At 42.5% G+C, this 19,344-nt stretch overlaps 1 protein-coding gene across 2 annotated transcripts in view; it reads left to right on the top strand.

Moving 5' to 3' along the window:
• SNTG2 (syntrophin gamma 2) overlaps window positions 1-19,344 on the top strand; it is a 353,789-nt gene that overhangs the window by 221,415 nt on the left and 113,030 nt on the right. For both annotated transcript variants that reach the window (XM_033176694.1, XM_033176695.1), the window contains one exon: window positions 11,331-11,458. In XM_033176694.1, coding sequence (XP_033032585.1) covers window positions 11,331-11,458 — 128 coding nt within the window. The remainder of the gene's footprint in view (window positions 1-11,330; window positions 11,459-19,344) is intronic.

Genomic DNA, 19,344 nt, shown 5'->3' with positions numbered 1-19,344 from the left:
CTAGTGTTCTCATTGTTCAATTCCCACCTATGAGTGCCAACATGTGGTGTTTGGTTTTCTGTCCTTGTGATAGTTTGCTCAGAATGATGGTTCCCAGCTTCATCCATGTCCCTACAAAGGACATGAACTCATCCTTTTATGGCTGTATAGTATTCCATGGTGTATATGTGCCACATTTTCTTAATCCAGTCTATCATTGATGGACATTTGGGTTGGTTCCAAGTCTTTGCTATTGTGAATAGTGCCACAATAAATATACGTGTGCATGTATCTTTATTGCAGCATGATTTATAATCCTTTGGGTATATACCCAGTAATGGGATGGCTGGGTCAAATGGTATTTCTAGTTCTAGATCCTTGAGGAATCGCCACACTGTCTTCCACAATAGTTGAACTAGTTTACAGTCCCACCAACAGTGTAAAAGCCTTCCTATTTCTCCACATCCTCTCCAGCACCTGCTGTTTCCTGACTTTTTGATGATCACCATTGTAACTGGTGTGAGATGGTATCTCATTGTGGTTTTGGTTTGCATTTCTCTGATGGCCAGTGATGATAAGCATTTTTTCATGTGTTTGTTGGCTGCATAAATGTCTTCCTTGAGAAGTCTCTGTTCATGTCCTTCTCCCAGTTTTTTATGGTGGTGTTTTTTTCTTGTAAATTTGTTTGAGTTCTTTGTAGATTCTGGACATTAGCCCTTTGTCAGATGGGTAGATTGCAAAAATTTTCTCCCATTCTGTAGGTTGCCTGTTCACTCTGATGGTGGTTTCTTTTGCTGTGCAGAAGCTCTTTAGTTTAATTAGATCCCATTTGTCAATTTTGATTTTTGTTGCCGTTGCTTTTGGTGTTTTAGTCATGAAGTCCTTGCCCATGCCTATGTCCTGAATGGTATTGCCTAGGTTTTCTTCTAGGGCTTTTATGGTTTTGGGTCTAACATTTAAGTCTTTAATCAATCTTGAATTAATTTTTGTATAAGGCGTAAGGAAGGGATCCAGTTTCAGCTTTGTACATATAGCTAGCCAGTTTTCCCAGCACAATTTATTAAATAGGGAATCCTTTTCCCATTTGTTTTTGTCAGGTTTGTCAAAGATCAGCTGGTTGTAGATGTGTGGTATTATTTCTGAGTGCTCTGTTTTGTTCCATTGGTCTATATCTCTGTTTTGGTACCAGTACCATGCTGTTTTGGTTACTGTAGCCTTGTAGTATAGTTTGAAGTCAGGTAGCATGATGCCTCCAGCTTTGTTCTTTTTTGCTTAGGATTGTCTTGGCAATGTGGGCTCTTTTTTGGTTCCATATGAAATTTAAAGTAGTTTTTTTTCCAGTTCTGTGAAGAAAGTCATTGGTAGCTTGGTGGATGGCATTGCATCTATAAATTACCTTAGGCAGCGTGGCCATTTTCACAATATTGATTCTTCCTATCCATAAGCATGAAATGTTCTTCCATTTGTTTGTGTCCTCTTTTATTTCATTGAGCTGTGGTTTGTAGTTCTCCTTGAAGAGGTCCCTCACATCCCTTGTAAGTTGGATTCTGAGGTATTGTATTCTCTTTGAAGCAGTTGTGAATGGGAGTTCACTCATGATTTGGCTGTTTGTCTTTTATTGGTGTATAGGAATGTGCTTGTGATTTTTGCACATTAATTTTGTATCCTGAGACTTTGCTGAAGTTGCTTATCAGCTCAAGGAGATTTTGGGCTGAGATGATGGGGTTTTCTAAATATACAATCATGTCATCTGCAAACAGGAACAATTTGACTTCCTCTTTTCCTAATTGAATACCCTTTGTTTCTTTCTCCTGCCTGATTGCTCTGGCCAGAACTTCCAACACTATGTTGAACAGGAGTGGTGAGAGAGGGCATCCCTGTCTTGTGCCAGTTTTCAAAGAGAATACTTTGCCCATTCAGTATGATATTGGCTGTGGGTTTGTCATAGATAGTTATTATTTTGAGATAGATATGTCCCATCAATACCTAGTTTATTGAGAGTTTTTAGCATGAAGGGCTGTTGAATTTTGCCAAAGGCCTTTTCTGCATCTATTGAGATAATCATGTGGTTTTCGTCTTTGGTTCTGTTTGTATGCTGGATTACGTTTATTGATTTGTGTATATTGAACCAGCCTTGCATCCCAGGGATGAAGCCCACTTGATCATGGTGGATAAACTTTTTAATGTGCTGTTGGATTCTGTTTGCCAGTATTTTATTGAGGATTTTTGCATGGATGTTCATCAGGGATATTGGTCTAAAATTCTCTTTTTTTGTTGTGTCTCTGCCAGGCTTTGGTATCAGGATGATGTTGGCCTCATAAAGTGAGTTAGGGAAGATTCCCTCTTTTTCTATTGACTGGAATAATGGTACCACCTCTTCATTGTACCTCCGGTAGGATTCGGCTGTGAATCCAACTTGTCCTGGACGTTTTTTGGTTGGTAGACTATTAATTATTGCCTCAATTTCAGAGCCTGTTACTGGTCTATTCAGGGATTCAACTTCTTCCTGGTTTAGTCTTGGGAGGGTGTATGTGTCCAGGAATTTATCCATTTCTTCTAGATTTTCTAGTTTATTTGCATAGAGGTGTTTATAGTATTAGCCAATGGTAGTTTGTATTTCTGTGGGATCGGTGGAGATATCCCCTTTATCATTTTTTATTGCATCTATTTGATTCTTCTCTCTTTTCTTCTTTACTAGTCTTGCTAGCAGTCTATCAATTTTGTTGATCTTTTCAAAAAACCGGCTTCTGGTTTCATTGATTTTTTTGAAGGGTTTTTTGTGTCTCTATCTCCCTCAGTTCTGCTCTGATCTTAGTTATTTCTTGCCTTCTGCTAACTTTTAAGTGTGTTTGCTCTTGCTTCTCTGGTTCTTTTAATTGTGATGTTAGGGTGTCAATTTTAGCTCTTTCCTGCTTTCTCTCATGGGCATTTAGTGCTATAAATTTCCCTCTACACACTGCTTTAAATGTGTCCCAGAGATTCTGGTATGTTGTGCCTTTGTTCTCATTGGTTTCAAAGAACATCTTTATTTCTGCCTTTATTTCGCTATGTACTCAGTAATCATTCAGGAGCAGGTTATTCAGTTTCCATGTAGTTGAGTGGTTTTGAGTGAGTCTCTTAGTCCTGAGTTCTAGTTTGATTGCACTGTGGTCTCAGAGACAGTTTGTTACAATTTCATTCTTTTACATTTGCTGGGGAGTGCTTTACTTCCAACTATGTGGTCAATTTTGGAATAAGTGCAGTGTGGTGCTGAAAAGAATGTATATTCTGTTGATTTGGGGTGGAGAGTTCTGTAGATGTCTATTAGGTCTGCTTGGTGCAGAGCTGAGTTCAATTCCTGGATATCCTTGTTAACTTTCTGTCTCGTTGATCTGTCTAATGTTGACAGTGGGGTGTTAAAGTCTCCCATTATTATTGTGTGGGAGTCTAAGTCTCTTTGTAGGTCTGTAAGGACTTGCTTTATGAATCCGGGTGCTCCTGTATTGGGTGCATATATATTTAGGATAGTTAGCTCTTCTTGTTGAATTGATCCCTTTACCATTATGTAATGGCCTTCTTTGTCTCTTTTAATCTTTGTTGTTTTAAAGTCTGTTTTATCAGAGACTAGGATTGCAACCCCTGCATTTTTTTGTTTTCCATTTGCTTGGTAGATCTTCCTCCATCCCTTTATTTTGAGCCTATGTGTGTCTCTGCATGTGAGATGGGTCTCCTGAATACAGCACACTGATGTGTGTTGACTCTTCATCCAGTTTGCCAGTCTGTGTATTTTAATTGGACCATTTAGTCCATTTACACTTAAGGTTAATATTGTTATGTGTGAATTTGATTCTGTCATTATGATGTTAGCTGGTTATTTTGCTCGTTAGTTGATGGCAGTTTCTTCCTAGCATTGATGGTCTTTACAATTTGGCATGTTTTTGCAGTGGCTGGTACCAGTTGTTCCTTTCCATGTTTAGTGCTTCCTTCAGGATCTTTTGTAGGGTAGGCCTGGTGGTGACAAAATCTCTCAGCAGTTGCTTGTATGTAAAGGATTTTTTTTCTCCTTCACTTATGAAGCTTAGTTTGGCTGGATATGAAATTCTGAGTTGAAAATTCTTTTCTTTAAGAATGCTGAATATTGGTCCCCACTCTCTTCTGGCTTGTAGAGTTTCCGCTGAGAGATCCGCTGTTAGTCTGGTGGGCTTCCCTTTGTGGGTAACCTGACCTTTCTCTCTGGCTGCGCTTAACATTTTTTCCTTCATTTCAACTTTGGTGAATCTGACAATTATGTGTCTTGGAGTTGCTCTTCTCGAGGAGTATCTGTGTAGCATTCTCTGTATTTCCTGAATTTGAATGTTGGCCTGCCTCACTAGGTTGGGGAAGTTCTCCTGGTTAATATCCTGCAGAGTGTTTTCCAACTTGGTTCCATTCTCCCTGTCACTTTCATGTACACCAATTAGATGTCTTTTCACATAGTCCCATATTTCTTGGAGGCTTTGTTCATTTCTTTTTACTCCTTATTCTCTAAACTTCTTTTCTTGCTGCATTTCATTCATTTGATCTTCAATCACTGATACCCTTTCTTCCAGTTGATCAAATCGGCTACTGAAGCTTGTGCATTTGTTATGTATGTAGTTCTCGTGCCATGGTTTTCAGCTCCATCAGGTCATTTAAGGACTCCTCTACACTGGTTATTCTAGTTAGCCATTCGTCTAATCTTTTTTCAATGTTTTTAGCTTCTTTGCAATGTGTTTGAACTTCCTCCTTTGGCTCGGAGAAGTTTGATCGTCTGAAGCCTACTTCTCTCAACTCGTCAAAGTCATTCTCCATCCAGCTATGTTCCGTTGCTAGTGAGGAGCTGCGTTCCTTTGGAGGGGGAGAAGCGCTCTGATTTTTAGAATTTTCAGCTTTTCTGCTCTGTTTTTTTCCCCTCTTTGTGGTTTTATCTACCTTTAGTCTTTGATGATGGTGACCTACAGATGGGGTTTTGGTGTGGATGTCCTTTCTGTTTGTTAGTTTTCGTTCTAACAGTCAGGACCCTCAGCTGCACGTCTGTTGGAGTTTGCTGGAGGTCTACTCCAGACCCTGTTTGCCTGGGAATCAGCAGCAGAGGCTGCAGAACAGCAAATATTGCTGAACAGCAAATGTTGCTGCCTGATCCTTCCTCTGGAAGCTTTGTCTCAGAGGGGTACCTGGCCGTGTGAGGTGTTAGTCTGCCCCTGCTGGGGGGTGCCTCCCAGTTAGGCTACTCAGGGGTCAGGGACCCACTTGAGGAGTCAGTCTGTCCGTTCTCGGATTTCAAACTCTGTTCTGGGAGAACCACTGCTCTCTTCAAAGCTGTCAGACAGGGACATTTAAGTCTGCAGAGGTGTCTGCTGCCTTTTGTTTGACTATGCCCTGCCCCCCGAGGTGGAGTGTACAGAGGCAGGCAGGCCTCCTTGAGATGCGTTGGGCGCCACCCAGTTCGAGCTTCCTGGCCACTTTGTTTACCTACTCAAGTCTCAGCAATGTCAGGTGCCCCTCCCCTAGCTTCGCTGCTGCCTTGCAGTTCAATCTCAGACTGCTGTACTAGCAATGAGCAAGGCTCCGTGGACGTGGGACCCTCCGAGCCAGGCACCGGATATAATCTCCTGGTGTGCCATTTGCTAAGACTGTTGGAAAAGTGCAGTATGAGGGTGGGAGTGACCTGATTTTCCAGGTACTGTCTGTCACAGCTTCCCTTGGCTGGGAAAGGGAATTCCCTGACCCCTTGCACTTCCCGGGTAAGGCAATGGCTCGCCTTGCTTCAGCTCATGCTCAGGCTCAGTGGGCTGCACCCACTCTCCTGCCCCCACTGTCTGACAAGCCACAGTGAAATTAACCTGGTACCTCAGTTGAAAATGTAGAAATCACCCATCTTCTGTGTCGCTCACGCTGGGAGCTGTAGACTGGAGCTGTTCCTATTTGGCCATCTTGGACAGTATGATCTTAACTTTTAAAAACCAAATAGAAAAAGATCATGAGAAATATACAAAATGCATGATAAGGTTTTTTTAACCTTTTTATATTTCCCATCTTTTCTAGAATGTGGTTGTATTTCTATGATAATCAGAGAATGTAGACTTAAGAGTGTGCTCTTAACACTACTTTGTGTCCATACGTACATGCCTTGAGGAGGCAAAAATGCTGGGATGATATGCAGTTTATGTTAAACTGGGAACCGTGTAAGTAGTTGAAATATTTGGAGGCTTTTGCTTTCATCTATTTTTATTCATTTCCAGTAACTTTATAAAGAGTATGTTAAAAGTACTCCATTTTACTTGGCTTTTCAAAATGCATCCATCTAGGCACAGTGCCCTCTAGAGATCTGCCTCCATTCAGAATGTTCATCCTGTGGGTGTGGCAGCTCTCCATTCAGAATGTTCATCCTGAGGGTGTGGCAGATCTCCATTCAGAACGTTCATCCTGTGGGTGTGGCAGCTCTCCATTCAGAATGTTCATCCAGTGAGTGTGGCAGCTCTCCATTCAGAATGTTCATCCTGTGGGTGTGGCAGCTCTCCATTCAGAATGTTCATCCTGTGGGTGTGGTAGATCTCCATTCAGAATGTTCATCCAGTGAGTGTGGTAGATCTCCATTCAGAATGTTCATCCAGTGAGTGTGACAGATCTCCATTCAGAATGTTCATCCTGTGAATGTGACAGATCTCCATTCAGAATGTTCATCCAGTGAGTGTGGCAGCTCTCCATTCAGAATGTTCATCCTGAGGGTGTGGCAGATCTCCATTCAGAATGTTCATCCAGTGAGTGTGGCAGCTCTCCATTCAGAATGTTCATCCTGTGGGTGTGGTAGATCTCCATTCAGAATGTTCATCCAGTGGGTGTGGCAGCTCTCCATTCAGAATGTTCATCCTGTGAATGTGACAGATCTCCATTCAGAATGTTCATCCAGTGAGTGTGGCAGCTCTCCATTCAGAATGTTCATCCCGAGGGTGTGGCAGATCTCCATTCAGAATGTTCTTCCAGTGAGTGTGGTAGATCTCCATTCAGAATGTTCATCCAGTGAGTGTGGCAGCTCTCCATTCAGAATGTTCATCCCGAGGGTGTGGCAGATCTCCATTCAGAATGTTCTTCCAGTGAGTGTGGTAGATCTCCATTCAGAATGTTCATCCAGTGAGTGTGGCACATCTCCATTCAGAATGTTCATCCTGTGAATGTGACAGATCTCCATTCAGAATGTTCATCCTGTGGGTGTGGCAGATCTCCATTCAGAACGTTCATCCTGTGGGTGTGGCAGATGCCAGGATGAAGTCACTTTTTGTCAGCCCCAAAGAATCAGAGCTGGGAGAATGCAGAGTGGGGGAGCTCATGCTTGCATGTCTGAGGTGAAGACTGCATTGAAAACTAAACCCCACAAGTTCCTTCTTGGGGACTGCAGCAGTTTGAATACAATGCTTTAGAAAGAGCACCTGCCCAGTGACCTGATGCCAGTTCTTGCTTTGATCTCTGAAACTGATGGCCTCTGTCTCCAGGCAGTTCATGTGAACATCTCCACCAGTAGAGGCCGCCCTCACCCTCCACTCTTCGAAATACGTGTGGCTTGCGTCTTTGGTTACAATCCTTTCTTCTAATTCTTGTGTACATTCAATGTATTTGGAGATATTTTTCTCTAATTTTTTTGATTGACAATCTTTTTATTTTATATACTTTTTGTTCTAGGGTACATGTGCACAACGTGCAGGTTTGTTACCTATGTATACATGTGCCATGTTGGTGTGCTGTACCCATCAACTTGTCATTTATGTTAGGTATATCTCCTAATGCTATCCCCCCCCACACACCCCACAACAGGCCCCAGTGTGTGATGTATGATTGACAATCTTGCAATAACTGTGGCATCTCGTAGTAAATGCCCCGTGAGTTGGTTGGTCAGTCACATGTAAATGCTACAGGATGGCTTTTGGGGGTCAGTTCTTTCGATTGCAACTTTTGACTGCATCGTCAGTTAAATAGAGGAAAACATGTTCTGTTTTGTTCCTCATCTAAAATTGGTTTCCACTGCCATGGATAGATGCAGATGCTTTTGCAGCCCTGGAGATGCTGAGCTCTGCATTCCTGTCGTAAGCAGCAAGATTACAAAAAGCTGACAGGTACAAGCTATAGGATTTGTGATCAATTGATAGGAACATGCCTCATGATATCTGCAAGCTATTGAGTTGATGTAAGATTTGGGACCACGATGACAATCACGAGGCTCTACTTTCTGCAGGACATGAACTCCCTCACAGTGGGGTTTGCTCAAATGAGCAGCACTTACCTTGAGCCGACTTTGGAGATGCCAGTGTGGGAGGCGGGCACAGGAACAGAAGGCCTTTCTGGGTACCCTGCACGTGCTCTTCTCCTAAGGAGAGGAAGTGGAAGGCATTTCCTCCGTCAGTGCCCAGCTTGTGACTGCAGAGAGCAAAGAGTGTGCTGGGGCAGGTGGAGAGGAAGGAGCTGCGGAGCAGGTAATACTGGCATGTTCCTTCTCCTTTGCCCTCAGTAGATGGGAGAATTTGACCCTGCTGAGCTAAGCATTAGCCCACAGAGACTTGACTTCTCCCCTAGCTGCTAGTTATAGAAAATATTTTCTCCAGATTGTGAAAAATACTTTTCCAGAGGAAAGTACATTCAATGGGACATGAAATTCAGGGTTTATCAGTGGCCTCCGAGTGAAAAGCGTCCTATAAAAGTCCACAGTCTGGAGGCAAAGCTACGCCAACAAACTCTGCATGCAGCCTGATTTTATAAAGAAAAAATGGGTTTTCTTAGTAGGGAATTGCTTTTGATCCTACACCTTCAAAAAGTAATCTTCAACTGATTTTGTGAAAGGATGCATACTATTTTGTTTATTTTAATATTGTGTATTGTATAGTAGACTCCTCTATGCAATTCTAAGGGGTGGTTTTGCAGTATGATTCTAGTAACTCTGAAAACAGATAGCACACTGTAGCAAACCTTTGAATCAGCAACAAGAGGTATAGATTACGTGGCTAAACACACAGCACCATTACTAGGATGAACTCCCATGGCACAGATGGATTATTGTGCATGCAAATACCACAGTTAAAATTCAATGAACAGTGATAACTAAAACCGTGCCACAGTATGCAATCATTTATAATGAGTTCCTACACAGCTTGCAGCAGTCTGTGTAGACAAATGGTATTTCAGCAAAGCTAATATGAAATACATAGCAGGTGATCTGAAGGCATTTCAGTGCTGTTCTCATGCATGCACCAAAGGTGACTCTCTTACCAGATGTTAGAGCCCAACAGAAAAGGGTAACAATGAATGAGTATCTGTAAAATTCAGCTCAGAGTTCAAATGTTCCAATATTGCCACTTTTGCTATTAAGCTATTGGCCATGGAATTAATAAATATAGAGAAACAATGTTAGGATGATAACCCAAACCCAGCCTCTGGCTGTGTGAGTTTTTGTTCTGCCTTCTGATACGTCTGTAGGTGGCGATGCCGCCTCTTCTGTGTGACGCTCCAACCCTCCCTCAGCGTCCATTCCCTCATCCCACCTGCCACTGGGTGAGAGGCCTTTCGTCTAAATCCTAGGGCAGGGATGCAAAGATGATTTGAGGTGGAGGAGAATGAGAAAGGGGCTTGTATATCAGCAAAGATGAAAAATAAATCATCACACTCTTTCTGTTAAGTGTGAGCAGTGTGTAGAGTGTCGTATGGAAACCTCATCCACATGGAAGCGAAGCCTCCAAGATTCCAGGAATCTCATGTGAAGCCCTGGGGAACGGCTCCCCATCTCCTCTCACCACAAACCAACCAGAGCCAGTTCAGCGGCACAGAACTGTTAGGGATGTTATTTTTTGGCAGGTAAAGCTGACTGCAGAGGAGACTTGAGGTGGACAGGGTTCTTTAAGTGGTGGATTAACCAATGTATAAGGTTATACATTGATAAGGAATGAGGTATGAGGTCTCAAATAACATTCTAATACGTAGTGGACATGTGGCCGATGAATCTTATGAGCAAGCAAGTATGAAAGACACTTCATGCCCCCTTCCGAGCCTCTGCAAAGCCCAGGGCTGTTTTCTGGTGGCGCCGCTTCTTACAGAAAGTCTTCTTGCCGACAGATGCTCGGATTCCAGGTGCAACAGTCCCTGAACCCTATGGTGCACAGAGCCCAGAGCTCAGGGCTGGTGTTTCCGGTGCACACTGAATTCAATTAAATCAACAGGAATGTCTTATGAGTGTGGGGCATGCCGATGAGTGTGGGACGCACCTGTCAGTGTGAGGCATGCCCATGAGTGTGGGGCACACCTGTCAGTGTGAGGCACGCCCATGAGTGTGGGGCACACCTGTGTGGGACACACCTGTGAGTGTGGGGCACATTTGTGAGTGTGGGGCACACCTGTCAGTGTGAGGCATGCCCATGAGTGTGGGGCACACCTGTGAGTGTGGGGCACACCTGTCAGTGTGAGGCATGCCCATGAGTGTGGGGCACACCTGTGAGTGTGGGGCACACCTGTCAGTGTGAGGCATGCCCATGAGTGTGGGGCACACCTGTCAGTGTGGGGCACACCTGTCAGTGTGAGGCATGCCCATGAGTGTGGGGCACGCCTGTGAGTGTGAGGCACGCCCATGAGTGTGGGGCACACCTGTGAGTGTGGGGCACACCCGTGAGGTGTGTCCATGCCGGTGACTGGGGTGGCAGCACTTGGTTCATTCACAGCGAGCCAGGCTCTGAGGTCAAGATGGCTCAGGCAACTCAGGCTCCTCTTTGAGAATGTGGAATATGATACGGTTGTATCCTGTGGGCAGAACCCACCTCTGACCCTTTCGTTGTTGGACGCTCGTGGGGCTGTTGCATGGTGCTGCGGTGGTTGCATGGCTCCGAGGCCTCCTCACTTTTCCATCTGGTCCCAGCTCCTACTACAGCACGGGCAGGGTCGTTGCCACTAATAATAAAGCAGACCCATGACCTGGACAGAATGTCATCAGCCATTCTATTATGTGTCTCTCGACCGAAACTCACTGAGTGGACATTTCAGGTTGTTTTGGTTTTGCGTCTTTCTCATGGTCTCTATGCACTGAGCCCAGTACTGTGTCTGCGACTTTCCCTCCAAATTTAGGCCCCTGTTCTCCTCCTCCTTCCTTTCAGCTTCCTTTCTCTCATGCAATTTGCAGTTAGAAAATAGAGGGAGAAAATGTCTTAAATCCGGGTAGAAGAGCACTTCTTTCTTTCCCGATCTTTCAGAAACGATCTCACTTGCTTTTTATCAGTTAAAATGTGTTGGACTTGAGTTCTGTGTTCCAGGTGCCTGCAGACGCCTCTCCTTGCATGCAGCCTCCTCTGCCTCTGTGACGCTTTGTTCTCCTTTCTTCTGCACAGGCTCCATCGTCACCTTCCTCACCCATAGCTAAGGACCCGAGGTATGAGAAGCGCTGGCTGGACACCTTGTCCGTGCCTCTGTCCATGGCTCGCATCTCAAGGTACAAAGCCGGAGCAGAAAAATTAAGGTGTGTGACCGTTGTCTGAGATGGGAAAAGTTGATGAACCCTGTGCACTTTTGCCAGTTCCTACAGGCCACTGGTTACTCCAAAGCGCTTGACTGTGACATTAGCAAGTGTACGTGCTGTCTTCTGGTAGATTTAGCATTTGGAATAAGCAAGTTAAAGATCAAGAGAAAATAAGAAGTCAGGTATCAGAACAGTGAATTTATTACTAAGAATGTTCTACCTAGGGCAAGGTGGCATGGGTGCTTCTCATGAAACAGTCATTAGTAAAAGAAATTCTATTTTTAGTTTTAAATGCTAACAGAATTAGACTGGATATAAAGACTGACTTCTTGTCCAAGTCTCAGATGTTTCTAGAAATGCCACTTAAACTCTGTGGGCCTCTTTTTCTTCAGTAATAAAATGAGAAGGTTAGACCAGCACTATGTTAAATACATGCTAACTAGTTTGTGAGCTTGGTTAATTAAATAATATCAAAGATGTAACTGTAAAAGTTGATGTTTCCATAGCTTTTCGAGTAGAAAAATGTATGCGTGGCTAATTGTGCTATTTAATCACTGTGGAAAGGCCCACAAGTACTGAGTTGGTGAATTTCTTCTTTCTATTCTTAAGACAGATGTGTAGAAATAGCAAACCTTCTGTCAGCAAAGGATTTTTTTTTTTAATTGAGCACTGTACTTCCCAAAATGTGTGTGCATCTGTGTGAATGTGTGTGGCTATAGTGTCTGTGCTGGGCAGACAGTACAACCTGAAATTCCCTTTACTGGTCCTGAAATGGAAGGTAAAAGTCCAGCAAATGTTGCTTTTCATGAAGGGTTAAAATTAGGTTTTCTATATGAATTGGTATTAACTGTACAGCCTCTCACAAAGGGTGTTCATGTTTGTAGAAGGATGTCTATGATCCCATTGCAGGAACAGGGACAGTAAGCTTGATTTGCAGATTTGTGCCCACCTTTGGTAAAGGGAGACAAACCTAGTAGATGTGTGTATTGCTAGAGAAGTAGAAAGACAGGTAGGTAAATATAGTTGGATAGATAGAGATGATAGATAAAGTGGATGGATGGATGGATGGATAGATAGATAGATAGATAGATAGATAGATAGATAGATAATGTTCTGCATAATAATGTTTTGGTCAAGGACAGACCACATATGCCATGGTGGTCCCATTAGATTGTAATGGAGCTGAAAATCCCTATTGCCTGGTGACATCAACCATCATAACCTCATGGTTAAAGACATGATGCACGTGTTTGTGGTGATGCTGACATAGACAAACCTACTGCACTGCCAGTCATATAAAAGGAAGCAGTAATGTCCTGGACCTTCACATTCACTCACTCCTCACTCATGGCTTCACCCCGAACAACTTCCAGTCCTAAAGGCTCTATTCATGGTGAGTGTCCTGCACAGGTGTGTCATTTTTTAACTTTTATACCCTATTTTTACTTTCACTTTTCTAAGTTTAGATGTGCTTACATACACAGATACTTGCTTTTGTGTATTTAGATACACAAATATGATTGTGTTACAGTTGTGTAAGTATTCAGCACGGTCACATGCTGTACGGGTTTGTAGCCTAGGACCAATAAGCTATATCATATAGCCTAGGTGTGTAGTAGCCTGTATCATCTAGGTTTCTGTAAGTGCACCCTACGGTGTAAACACAATGACAAAATCTCCTAATGACACATGTCTCAGAATGTATCCCCATCATTAAATAACATATGACTGTAGATATATAGATGAATTATTGCAGTGACAGAGGGGCTGAAATATAGATAGATTACAGAGATACGGATAGATGGATAGGTAAATAGCCATTTGTACAATACAGCAAAATGTTTTAACAGTCCATGCTGTCACTGTGAATTCCTTTTAAAATGTGTGCATGTGGCTTTCTTACAACATGTTTCTTTGGTCTGGGGTTAGTTTGGGAACCAAGTAGAGATCTGGGCATGTATCTGTCTTGACAAAGAGGGAAATAGTGCATGAAATGACCTTTGTCTATTAGCGAATTTGAATTAAATGGGTTTTTAGAAAAATAGAGCCACTCAACTTCATAAACACTTCCTAGCCCATCTACCATTGAATGTGATGAAGACTGGCCATTCTAGCTTTGGTTTAAGGATGAATTCAGGTCGTAAGATAAAATGTCTCCTACTCTGAGGACAGGATAGGGTCTCTAGTTGTGTTAGTCCATTTTCATACTGTTATGAAGAACAACCCAAGGCTAGGTAATTTATAAAGGAAAAGAGGTTTAATGGACTCACAGTTCTACATGACTGGGGAGGCCTCACAATCACGTTGGAAGGCGAAGGAGGAGCAAATGCATTTCTTACGTGGTGGCAGGGAAGAGCGTGTGTGCCGGGAAACTACCCTTTATGAACCATCAGATCTTGTGATTCTTATTCACTGTCATGAGAACAGCATGGAAGAAAGCCCGCCCCCATGATTCAATTACCTCCCACCAGGTCCCTCCCATGACACGTAGGAGTTATGGGAGCTATAATTCAAGATGAGATTTGGGCAGGGATACAGCCAAACCATATCACTAGTAATTCTTAACTAAATGCAGACTTGACCACCCATTCTCGCAGCTTGAGAACATGTAGAAACACATGTGTTATTCTTGGTGATAGAATATTTTGACCCACTAAGCCGTTCATACCACAATCATTGGGATAAATACGTGACATCCAGGAGAATGAAAAGGAACTCAAGAAATCAGCTGACTGCCTGAGTCTCAGATTCTTTTTCTGTTATAAAAGCTATCACACACTGATTTGGTTTGGATCTGTGTCTCCACGCAAACCTCATGTGGAAATGTATTCCCCCATGTTGGAGGTGGGGCCTGGTGGGATTCGATCATGGAGTGGATTCTCATGAATGGGTTAGCAAAATCCCCCTTGGTGCTGTGCTTCTGAAAGTGAGCGGGTTCTCCTGAGATCTGGTCATTTAAAGCTGTGTGGCCCCTCCCCACTCTCTCTCTTGCTCCTGCTCCTGCCTTGTTAGGTGTCTCGCTCACCCTCTGCCTTCCACCATGATTGGAAGTTTCCTGAGGCTTCCCTAGAAGCAGAAGCTGCCTTGCTTCCTGTGTAGGCTGCAGAACTGTGAGCCAGTTAAACCTCGTTTCTTTATAAATTAGCCAGTCTCACGTACTTCTTTATAGCAGTGCAAGAATGGACCAATACACACTGTAACAGCAAACTGAAAGGTTTATAATTTTTCATAAGGCAAGATTATTTTGTTTTATAAAGGCAAATATATCTTACTAGCTTTGTTGACTTTTTTATGATTTTAAGCAAGACTTAGTATGGGCAGGAAAGGGCAAATCATAAAACACGTAAGGGCTTAAGCTATGAATTTTATAAAACCTGTTTGTTCTGAAACGTATTTGTGTTAAAGTTCCATTTAGAGGCTGAGATATTGTTCTTAGCTCTATCTTACCTGTAAGCTCCTCAGGTCTCATTTTAAAATGGATGAAAAAGAGAAGAGACTTGGGTGTGTTGATCCCAGTGGATGGAATTCTAAAATTTCTGTGTATCTTCTCCTGAGGGCTCCTCAGTCTAGTGAGGGTAAGGAACAAGTTTAGAAATTGTCAATTCTAAATCAAACAGGTTTTAGAACCTTAAAACAAAAGCTGTAAGCTGTAGCCCAGGAGGAACCTTTAGATATCATATAATAGAAACATAAATAGGATGAAGAGGTTGGAAGCCAGTATCTCGTGTGTCCCCTCTGACTCTGTGCTTGTCCAGGTATAGGACCTCAGTCTATAACCACCACTTTCTGGGTCCTTTCTAAAAATTGACAAATAAAATCATATATAATTAAGGTACAGTGTTATGTTTCAATACATGTTTATGTCATGGAATAATTACATCAAGCTACTTGGCATATCAATAACATCACATCCTTAGCAGCATTTTTGTGGTGAAAATATTTAAAATTTACTCTTTTAGCAATTTTGAAATATACAATACAGTACATATTCACTTAACATCATTGATTGGTCCTCAGAAACTGCAACTTGAGTGAAAAGATGTATAAAGAAACCAATTTTCCCATTGGCTAATAGCTATAAATAAGAGTTAGATTCCTACAGCATATTTTTGGTCACAAAACATCACCAAACTTATAAATAAAGACCAAAACACCTCAAATATTAAATAGTGAAATAAATATGAGCTATGCATGCATTTAAGATTAATAAAAACAAGATAAGTATTTCCCCAATTATTTCATTCAGGGTTGAGGAGACTGGAGTCTGTGCTGGAAGCTCAGGGCTCAAGCTGGGCAACAACCCTGGACAGAATGCCATCCCACTGCAGGACAGCTCACACACGCTCACAGTCACTTAGCCTGGGACCATTTGGACACAGCAAGTAACCTTACCTGCACGTCTTTGTGGGGAGGAAACCAGAGTGCTTAGAAAAACCCATGCAGACACAGAGCAAACATGCAAACCTCACAAAGATATTATTGTTTCTTCTGTCACCTGTGCTTTTGGGTCATATTCTAGAAATCATTAACCAAATCAAAGTCGTGGAGCTTTTCCCTATGTTTTCTTTTAGTAGTTTTATAGTTTCAGGTCTTACATTTAAGTCCTTAATCCATTTTGAGTTGATTTTTGCATGTGGTATGAGATAAGGGTCTAGTTTCATTCTTCCACATGTGGATATTCAGTTCTCAGAACACCATATATGGAAGAGACTGTCATTTCCCCATAATATGTTCCTGGCACTTTTGTTGAAATCAGTTGACTATAGATCTGTGGGTTTATTTCTGACTTTGTTTTCTATTCCATTGGCCAATGTATCTGTGTTTATGCTTGTACCTTGCTGTTTTGATTATTATAGCTTTGTAGTATGTTTTGAAATCAGGTAGTGTAATGCCTCCATCTTTGCTTTTTATGCTCAAGATAGATCAGATATTCAGAGTCTTTTATGGTTCCATATACATTTTAAGATTGTGTTTTCTATTTCTGTGAAAAAATATCATTGGGATTTGGTAGAGACATCATAGAATTTGTATATCACTTTAAGTAGTATGGTATCATAACAACATTAACTCTTCCAATCCATGATTGCAGGATATCTTTCCATTTTTTGTGTGTCATCTATAATTTCCTTTATCAATGTTGTATATTTTTCATTGTGCAGATCTTTCATCTTTTTCATTAAATTTACTCCTAGGTATTTTATATTTTTATACTACTATAAATGGAATTGTTTTCTTAATTTCTTTTTTTGTGTGTAGTTCACTGCCAGAACTATTATCATCAGTCCTGCTTGCCCAGGCACTAGTGTGCAACTTTCCTCCCAGAACCCTTGCTAGGTGGTTTGGGTAGCAGGATTGAGGCCCAATGGGGATATAGCTGAGCTTTTTGGAAATTGGTAACAGAGCCATTTTTAGATCTGGGGCTGGGACCACAGTTAGATCTGCCACCTGGTGCAGCTGTGTTCTCTCAAAATGACCCTGCTAGGGACTCCACCAGAGTTTGACAACCTCTGGTTTGAATCCCATGGCTCCCAAAAGGGCCACTTTTCTGTGTGGATAGCTGTGAAATCATTGTTGCTATGGGGAATATGAGCAGGGGGACCTCCTATTCCACCATGTGCTGACATCACCCTTGGGTCTTTTTTTTGTTAAGTAATTAGACCAGTGATGGTTGAGGTTCCTTAGTTTTCTGAGTTCTTTAAAGACAAACAAACAAAAAACTCTGTAAAGAGTAGATGCATACTTAAGTCTAATTCATTTTAAATACGTATTTATATGATACAAATCATGTGTAATAAGTGCAACTGTTTTTATTTCCATTTGCCTCCAACATGTTACAAGCCTGTGCACTGGCAGAAGTTATTTTCCTCCATTCCATTGTCAGATCAAGCTTATACTCAAGTGGTTCTTTGGTAAAATGGGAACTATGCTTTTGGATAAATTATATGTCACTGTGAATGAGGATTAAATCATTGGCTACACAGTACCAGAAAAGATTGTTCACTAAGAATTTGGAGGGAGAATATTGAGATGAAACTAAAAAAGACATAAAAAATAAGCATACTTCCTAATGGACATCAGCAGACAGCATAGAACAGGACTTTCCATCAAGTTATCCAACAGGAAAATAACCCCTGTCCTGTGACACTTGGCAGTTTGTCACGCAGCATCACAGGTGACTTAGCATAACCATGCGATCCTGACTACTGGCTTAGTTATCTAGACATTTCTCTGATATCAGGTGAAGAAAAGCATTATTGATGGGGTGGCCATGGTGGTGGAGATGCTAGCGTTTTGCCTGTCTTTACCATATCAGTTTTCTATTGCCATGTAACAAACCAGTGCAAATTTAGCAGGTAACACAAGACTGTTTATTATCTCACAGTTCTCATGGGTCAGGAGTCCAGCAGCGCCCGGCTGGTCCTCTGCTTGGGATCTCACCAGGCTAAAATCAAGGTGTCGGATAGGCTGTGTTCCCATCTTCAAGGCTCACTCAGGGTTTCTGTCAGAATTCAGTCCCTTGACTTTATAGGACTCAGTTCCCCACCTTTGTCAGCCAAGGACTGCTCTCCACCACCAGAGACCACCATGTTCATTGACATGATCAGCCTCTGCCCTCAAGCCAACAGCAGGTAACAGGTAACTCCATGAGCCTAAAATCTATGACTTCCTTCATTCTGACCTCTAGACCCAGACGTAAATGGCCATGTGTTCAGGCTGTGCCCCTGCATAAATCTCCCTAACTGAAGGTCAGCCGAGTTGAGATGTTGATTGCATTTGCAGAATCCCTTCACACAAACACCTAGTTTCTGTTGATTGAATAACTGGAGCAGATGTTTCTACCAAGGGCTGAGAACTGGGGGCTGCCTTAGAACTCTGCCTGCTCTAGTGTCTCAACCTCTATTTCACTCTGGAAAGCCCATAGCATGTCCACGCTTTTTAGAAATTTATCCTTTTAAGGCCGGGCGCGGTGGCTCAAGCCTGTAATCCCAGCACTTTGGGAGGCCGAGACGGGTGGATCACGAGGTCAGGAGATCGAGACCATCCTGGCTAACACGGTGAAACCCCGTCTCTACTAAAAATACAAAAAACTAGCCGGGCGTGGTGGCGGGCGCCTGTAGTCCCAGCTACGCGGGAGGCTGAGGCAGGAGAATGGCGTGAACCCGGGAGGTGGAGCTTGCAGTGAGCTGAGATCTGGCCACTGCACTCCAGCCCGGGCGACAGAGCAAGACTCCTTCTCAAAAAAAAAAAAAAAAGAAATTTATCCTTTTAAAACAAAAGTGGCCTTGGATGACGGGTGGCTGTTCTTCCACATGGGGCCATTGGACAAAGCTGGATTTGAGCCAGGCTGCTGCCCATAGCCTGTGTGTTTCAGAAAATAGAGAGACAAGAAATACTTAAGAACAAGAGAAATATCTATGCTTAAAAAAGATCCACAGTCATTTTACCAGTGAGGAAGCTTTACGAGAGGCTCAGAAAAGAGATAAAGCTGTGGTGTCTCTTGTGCCCCTGAGGAAGCAGGTGGGATGAAGGAATAGTACGGGGTTCAGAACTAAGAGATTTCTAATCCTGCTTCACCCTCTTGGGGCCATGGCCTAGATAACTCATGGGGGCTCTTGTGATGGCTTCTTTGCCTGTTTAACCAAGTAGGGTGGGAGATGATATTAATACTTTACTGCTTTCTAAGATAGTTTACGAAGGTAACAAAAAATAAAACTGTACGTTTAAAGGAGCTTTGAAGCAGCAGGAGTTCAGTGATTTTTAATTGTGATGCAGTTTGGGTCTGGGTTTCCACCCAGATCTCATGTTGAAATATAATCCCCAGTGCTGGAGGTGGGTCCTGATGGGAGGTGACTGGATCACTGGGCAGATTTCTCATGAGTGGTTTA

Source organism: Trachypithecus francoisi, unplaced genomic scaffold, assembly GCF_009764315.1.
Source record: "Trachypithecus francoisi isolate TF-2019V2 unplaced genomic scaffold, Tfra_2.0 Lachesis_group17, whole genome shotgun sequence".
In the NCBI taxonomy this organism is placed as follows: domain Eukaryota; kingdom Metazoa; phylum Chordata; class Mammalia; order Primates; family Cercopithecidae; genus Trachypithecus; species Trachypithecus francoisi.
Note: the sequence above shows the minus strand (reverse complement) of the source record. Positions and strands in the feature narration are given on the sequence as shown.